Source organism: Mastomys coucha, unplaced genomic scaffold, assembly GCF_008632895.1.
Source record: "Mastomys coucha isolate ucsf_1 unplaced genomic scaffold, UCSF_Mcou_1 pScaffold16, whole genome shotgun sequence".
In the NCBI taxonomy this organism is placed as follows: domain Eukaryota; kingdom Metazoa; phylum Chordata; class Mammalia; order Rodentia; family Muridae; genus Mastomys; species Mastomys coucha.
The window spans coordinates 51,698,894-51,706,008 of record NW_022196898.1 but is presented as its reverse complement, the minus strand read 5'-3'; the positions used below and the strand labels follow the sequence as shown (position 1 = coordinate 51,706,008).

The following is a 7,115-nucleotide window of genomic DNA, read 5'->3' as shown; positions in this document are numbered from 1 at the left end:
GCATGTAACAGATGTATTTATACCAAAGAGCCTGTTGTATTGCTTAATATGTCCCCATACTACGAGAAAGAAGGGTTTTATAGAATTACTGGTGACAAGAAGCTCAAAGAAAGGTTTCTTAATCAGTGACAAATATGAAAAAGAAAGCAAAGCCTCTTGAATCCCCAAGATTCCTGAGGTTTCTTTGTGACAACATGCTGTTCTTTGGGGGCCCTTCAAGCTGTCAAATTGTCCTAGTATTCAACCCCTCCATGGATTTGCGTCAAGTTGAAGGTACTAGGGGTGGGGACATTCTTGCCCATGAGGGATTTGTGGGGAGAAGGTTAACCCTAAGCTACAGATGTGGTCCACCTGAATTGAAAATTATATTTGAGTGGTAATTCTAGGATTGGTTCTGTATAGAGATGGTGTCAGGGAGGTGCAGGATGGAGATGGGAGATTTCATGGAGCCTGGTCAAGTAAGTTCTGAACCAGGTGAAACACTGAGGAGCTGTCAACAAACTTGGAGTTTCTTCATCATGGGGAGTAAGAGTTTCCAGGGCGGGGCAGGTAGTCAGTTCAGCCTGCCAGGAACGTGGTGTGTGTTGTCTTTTCTTTAATCATTATATTAAGCTGTGCGTTCAGCAGTCTGTTGGTTGAGATAACCACGCATCGTGTAGTTTGTCACGAGTGTTCTACAGTTTGTCAATCTATGTGTGATCTTTGTGTCTCCTTTCCCCCAAGTATTCTGGTTTTTTGTATTTAAATACAGTTCTAGTTTCTAGTCAAACATTTTTTTTTTAACTTTTCTCTACAAGGGACAAGATTTTATTGTTTTTGTAGGAATGAGATGCGGGGAGAAAAACAATCCAACCCTGCCCCTGCCCCCTAACCTCATCCAATAAGCAGTTATTGAAGATGGGAAAAGAGGATGCCTAGGAGTTGGAATCCCTTACCTGAGACATCTGGCTAGCAGTGTGACTTTACAGACTTTGTGGTTGTCACTCTGCAAACTGACATTTCAGTTTTTCCTAGATAGCCCATCTGTATCTGCTGAATATGTATGTGCCAGACATGGTTTTACATTCCATCCTGGGGCTTAACATTGGCTGCTTGCCCTGATGGCATGGAGGGAAGCCCTATGAACATAGTGAGTGGCTGACCTGGGTCAGCCTGACCTTGGAACAGCTTAAGGCTTTAAACCCTCTCTTAGACCTTGCATTTCCAGTTTCTCCCTTCCCAGGTGAGAGAGAAACTGGGAAGGGTTGCATAGGCACACCAGGACACTTAGTCACTCCAGAGTTCCCAGCTGCACCTAGGAGGTGGTTACCCTTGTCAACCCCAGGAAGAAGAACCCCATTTCAAACAATTCTGGCCATTCAGAGCCTGCTTTTGTGGTTGCTCATCCATCATCCTCCACTAGAGGGGCTTAGCCAGGCCAGCACAGTAATGTGTGTTCTATTCTGCATTAGTATGCAGAAATCTACTAGTTGAGATGGTTTGTTTTAGGATAGAAAATGAAATTGCCTCTCGGTGACAGGAATGGCCAAGCCTGCTTTGTATTTTGACTTTTTTTTTTTTTTAACTGATGGATGGTGCAGCATGTCTCCATGTTTCCATGGTTGTTTGTTGCTAAACTTTATATAATGTGTGGTTTCAATTCAGCTTGAAGAATAATCTCACTATATGTAGCAGTACATTATATGTACATTATATGTAATGTTAGTATTTCTGCTTTGAATCCTTGATATTGCAATGGAATTCCTACTTTATTAAATGTATTTGATATGCTAGTTACTGTGTGTGGTTTAAACTTTTTTTCTCCCTTTTCTGGTTGTGTGCTTCCTTTTACAAGCTTCTAGAAACAGGTAGTTCTGAGAATTACTGATCTATGTTTGTAATGCAGGTGTACTTAGGGAGTATGTAAAATAATCATTTTAACAAAAGAAATAGCTATTTAAAATTTAATACTAACTATGGGAAAGGGGTCCATTGTGTAAAACATAGTTTATCTTTGGATTCGTTGTTGTCTTTGGTTTTACAAAGTAGCTTGTATTTTCAGTATTTTCTACATAACATGGTAAAAAGTAGAGCAATTGCACTGCATCAATAAAATGGGTAAATTTTCTGACTGTGGCTGTTTTTAATTCTGTGTTAGGGCATCAAGGGGACCAACACATGCCCTCTTTGAGGTGACTAAACATTCTATTTGAACACGTGTAGAACACCATGACATTAGGACATCTTTGTATGCTCTCCATAATGGAAGTGAATACAGTTTTGTAGGAAGTATTTCCCAAGAGAGAAGTGTCTCCAAGAGTGCTGGACTCCTGACTCTGACCCCTTGAAGAGGCACATGGCTTTTGAGATAAACCGATTAACTTCATTTCTAGCACGTGACACCAAACATCCAAATCAGCACAGTGACAATGAAACTTACAGAAAGATGTTCCTCTTTGTTTCCTTTGGCCTCGTTAGAGCTGTCACCTCTTTAGAGATGGCCCTGTGGTAATAGGGCACTTGCTGCTCTTATGGTCTGGGTTCCATTCCCAGCACCCAGTCAGACCCCTCACAAGTGATTTATAACTCCAGCTGCAGGGTGCTGGCCTATGTGGGCATGGGCATGCATACCCACACAGAGACACATAATGAAATCTTTAAAAACAAGGAGAACCTCTGATCCAGTTTCTCTAGATTTCAAAGTGAACACAATTTTCTCCTGAAAAGAAACAAGAATTTGTCTAGATTAATCACAGGCAGTGGCACAATCTCCTGTCATTCAGCTCTGGGAGATCTGACGTCCTCTTCTGGTCTCCATGGGTACCTGTATCCTATGCAGATACCTGCATACAGACATAAAAGTATATGTAACTTAAAAAATAGTAAAGTTTTTAAAGAAATGAGAGATACTTAGAAATACCCTATTGAACCATAACCAAGAAAGAGGATTAATAATCTGTTCTCTCCCAGTGATAGGAAGGTCAGAATATATTTGTTTTGGTTTAGACTATGTTGTACATATTTTTTTTCAGGTTTCTCCCATAAATTCATGAATGTAAATTAGCATGTCCCTGCTGCACCCTTCTATTTTGGGAATAACTGGAAAGTCATGTCAAGGAAATTTAAGTCAGCTTACTTAAAACAAAAACAAAGCCCTCCTCCACTTCTCAATAACCTCCGGTTTTGTTTATATTCCTTTCCTTGGGCTAAATCAGAGATTTGGTATAGTACTAAATCCCTGTGTTTTGGCTTGCTTGGGTAGAGATTTTCCACACTGTGAAGTCATGAAGTCCTAGCCTGAGTTCTTTGCCATGGGAGATGGGCCCAGATGCTCAGCACAAGGTGGCGCCAATGAGCTATAGAAAGTTGACTTCCTTTTGCCCCCAACCCCCATCCTCTCAAACCTCATCTCCTGTGTTTCTAGCTTCACTGAACAAGGCAGAAAATCCATTCTGTTATTTCTCGAGAAGGGATGGGTTAATGAAGGGTGTTGGTATTTTCTAAGTCAGCTCTGGAAGCCCTCACCTAAGGCGAATGTAGTTTGCTGAGATTTCCTGGGGTCTCAGCTTCCTGCAGCTTGCTGCTTTTTCAGAAGGCCTCTACCTTCAGATTGCCATCTCTTCCCCTTCTAGAGGAGCTCACAAGGCTAAGCTGCTGGTAGTTAAGGCTTCTGGCGACTGTGCAAAGGGGCCATCTGTGTTTGATCAGGCCAGGCGGGAAGGAGGGGGTGGGGCTTGTGAAGAGACTGAACACATTCCAGAGTAGTGAGAGACACTCAGAGATGGGAAAGAGGAGGCCCCGCCCCCTCCCCGCCCCCAAAGCTAACAAGCTGGAGGGAAAGAGGCCGTAGGCACATCCTACTCTGGCCCTACTGAAGGCTGCCATGGGGCCCAGTGCTCCTCTGCTCCTCTTCTTCTTTTTGTCATGGACGGGACCCCTTCAGGGACAGCAGCACCACCTTGTGGAGTACATGGAACGCCGACTAGCTGCCTTAGAGGTGAGGGACTTGTTTCTCTTCTCGCCCGGCTGGGATGAGTCCGCATCTGTAGGTGCAACTAGCTGTCAGGGCTCTGGGAGTGACAAGAAGTCCTTAACGACGAGTAGCCTCCTAATTACACTCTAACTTCCCCAACATAAGACAATTGCCCAGCAAATAAGCGCAGCACGTTTCCCTCAGATTAGATGGAATAAGGGGACAGGGGAAATGGGAGTCAGAATTGGGCTGCATCTAAGAACTATCTGGCTATACTGTTTCCCAGGCCATCTGCCTGCAGCTTCCGGTCCGTTTCTTCCCTGCACCCCGCTCCCTTTTGAGTAATTTGAAGCCTGTAGCATCCTAATTTCCCTGAGGCTCAGATCACTGAGAACACAGGCTGAAGGACTCTTATACAGGTGAATTAAGTCAGGTTCTTTGAATGGGATGGTACCACTGACTCCTTTGCTGTGGGAGCATGGCTGAGCTTGTCCCTTTCTTGGTCCTGACTCCCTGGTTGGGCCTCTGCTTGCCTGGGAGTTATAAGCCTGCAGCCTGCCCTCTTCGACTCCCCCATCCCTTCAGGAACGGCTGGCCCAATGCCAGGATCAGAGCAGTCGGCATGCTGCTGAGCTTCGGGACTTCAAAAACAAGATGCTGCCTCTACTGGAGGTGGCAGAGAAGGAGCGGGAGACACTCAGAACTGAAGCAGACACCATCTCAGGAAGAGTGGACCGTCTCGAACGGGAGGTAGACTATCTGGAGACACAGAACCCAGCTTTGCCCTGTGTAGAGCTGGATGAGAAAGTGACTGGAGGCCCTGGAGCCAAAGGCAAGGGCCGAAGAAATGAGAAATACGATATGGTGACAGGTAAGTGAGCTCCCAGAGGTCCACACCATTTCAGAATTCCCCTTTCCTGCTTTTCTTCTTGTCCCAAGCCACCATAATAGCTCTATCTTTCAGAATATGTTTCGAGGAAATCCCTAATGACAAATCCATTGAAAGTTTGTAGAGGCCTGTCCCTTGTTGGTACCCCATCCCTTAACCCTCCGTGAGTGGACACATGCATAGACAAATGTTTCTCTGTTCTCCCGATGGTCCACTCTGAGGGAAGTTCCTGTTATACATATCTAACTAACTCTTGGCCTCTATTTCCTTTTCCTGGGCTTCTCTTCCCCACCAGACTGTAGCTACACAATCTCTCAGGTGAGGTCAATGAAGATCCTGAAGCGGTTTGGTGGTTCAGCTGGCCTATGGACCAAGGATCCACTGGGGCCGGCAGAGAAGATCTATGTGTTAGATGGCACGCAGAACGACACGGCTTTTGTCTTCCCCAGGCTGCGTGACTTCACCCTTGCCATGGCTGCCCGGAAAGCTTCCCGAATTCGGGTGCCCTTCCCCTGGGTAGGCACAGGGCAGCTGGTGTATGGTGGCTTCCTTTACTATGCTCGAAGGCCTCCTGGAGGACCTGGAGGGGGTGTCGAATTGGACAATACACTGCAGCTGATCAAATTTCACTTAGCAAACCGAACAGTGGTGGACAGCTCGGTGTTCCCTGCAGAGAGACTGATACCCCCTTACGGGCTGACAGTAGACACATACATCGACCTGGCAGCTGATGAAGAGGGCCTGTGGGCTGTCTATGCCACGCGGGAAGATGACAGGCATTTGTGTCTAGCCAAGTTAGACCCACAGACGCTTGACACGGAGCAGCAGTGGGACACACCATGTCCCAGAGAGAACGCAGAGGCTGCGTTTGTCATCTGCGGGACCCTGTACGTTGTCTATAACACCCGCCCTGCCAGTAGGGCTCGTATTCAGTGTTCCTTTGATGCCAGTGGTACTCTTGCCCCTGAAAGGGCAGCGCTCTCCTATTTTCCACGCCGATATGGTGCTCATGCCAGCCTTCGCTATAACCCCCGTGAGCGCCAGCTGTATGCCTGGGATGATGGCTACCAGATTGTCTACAAGCTGGAGATGAAGAAGAAGGAGGAGGAGGAAGTTTGAGCAGCTAGCCTTGTGCTTTTGATTCTAATGCCCAGACATTTATATTCCTATGAGATCTCCTGCAGTTCGTTCTTCAAAACAAAGGCCAGGGGTGGTGGCTCATGTACCCTAATTTTTAAACGACAACCAAATTCTCATAGCCCTTCTGTTTTATGCAGAACTCCAGATGTTGAGTAGCTTTTTAGAACTAAACAGCAAACACCCTAAATCTTCCCTCCAGCTCTTTCCTGCCCTGTGTCCACAAATTCCGAGCTCTGTCCTTTGGATAGGGTCAACCCCAGACAACAGGCGACGGTATTCTTGCCCTCAGTATGACCCAAGGGAGAGAACTCAGAGACAACGCTGCCCTCCCTCCCTCACCCCTCCAATGTAGGGGAGAATGGAGCTTTCCCCATATCACTTTGTATGACAACAGTTTGCATTAAAAGGAAAACCCACCATTCCTCTCTTGTGTGTTTGGGGTAGCCCTTGGATCAGAGTTCTCATGGCTCTGCTTTCTTCCTCCTGTCCCAGTGTCTGCTCCTTAGCCACGTTAGGGCTTGGCTGGCCTCCTAACTTAGCTCCCTTGGGAACTTCTCTAGTTACAGATTTTACTGTGGGGCACTGTAGGAGGTTGGACAAAAGGCCTCCCCCTCTCCGCCCACTGTGCTCTACGGCAGCCACAGAGAGCCAGCAATGGCACCAGCCTCTGACTGCTGGACACTGGAGCCCAGAGCCAGGGCTCCCCATTCCAACTCTTGGTGGATTTTAAACCAGAAACTGGATCTTCCTGGCTGTGGAGTCTAGTGTAGAAACCATGGTGCAGTACCTATGTGTGTCTAGCCTTACCTCTGAAGTGGATTCTGTCTCTGAGCCCAAGTCCCCACTCCCACCTCCAGCACTGGCTCTTCCTGGGCCTGGGTTGCGCAATCCTTGGTCTGAGCTGCTCCGATTTTCCTGCTGCCACAGCGTCTGCGGTTTGGGCAAGGAGGAGGGCCAGTGACCATCCCAGATGTTGGTCTCACCAGCTCCCCAACACATCCCTACTTTCCTTCTCTCCACCCCCAGCTGCCCTACCCTCCTACCCCAGTCCTGGAAGCTGGAGTCCTGGAAACTTAACCCCTGCTGGTCTAACACCCTAACCTTGTGCACCAGACTGCAGGGGGGCAATCCAGG

At 47.1% G+C, this 7,115-nt stretch overlaps 1 protein-coding gene across 2 annotated transcripts in view; it reads left to right on the top strand.

Moving 5' to 3' along the window:
- The window catches only part of Olfml3 (olfactomedin like 3), an 8,845-nt gene extending 2,445 nt beyond the window's left edge, over positions 1-6,400 (top strand). Inside the window, exons 1-3 of one of the 2 annotated variants that reach the window (XM_031375041.1) lie at positions 3,789-3,976; positions 4,538-4,823; positions 5,137-6,400. In XM_031375041.1, coding sequence (XP_031230901.1) covers positions 3,863-3,976; positions 4,538-4,823; positions 5,137-5,960 — 1,224 coding nt within the window. In that variant the 5' untranslated portion in view covers positions 3,789-3,862 and the 3' untranslated portion in view covers positions 5,961-6,400. Of the gene's footprint in view, positions 1-3,788; positions 3,977-4,537; positions 4,824-5,136 lie in introns of those variants that run through there. The other variant, XM_031375042.1, reaches the window with a different exon arrangement.
- Positions 6,401-7,115: the final 715 nt, after the last annotated feature.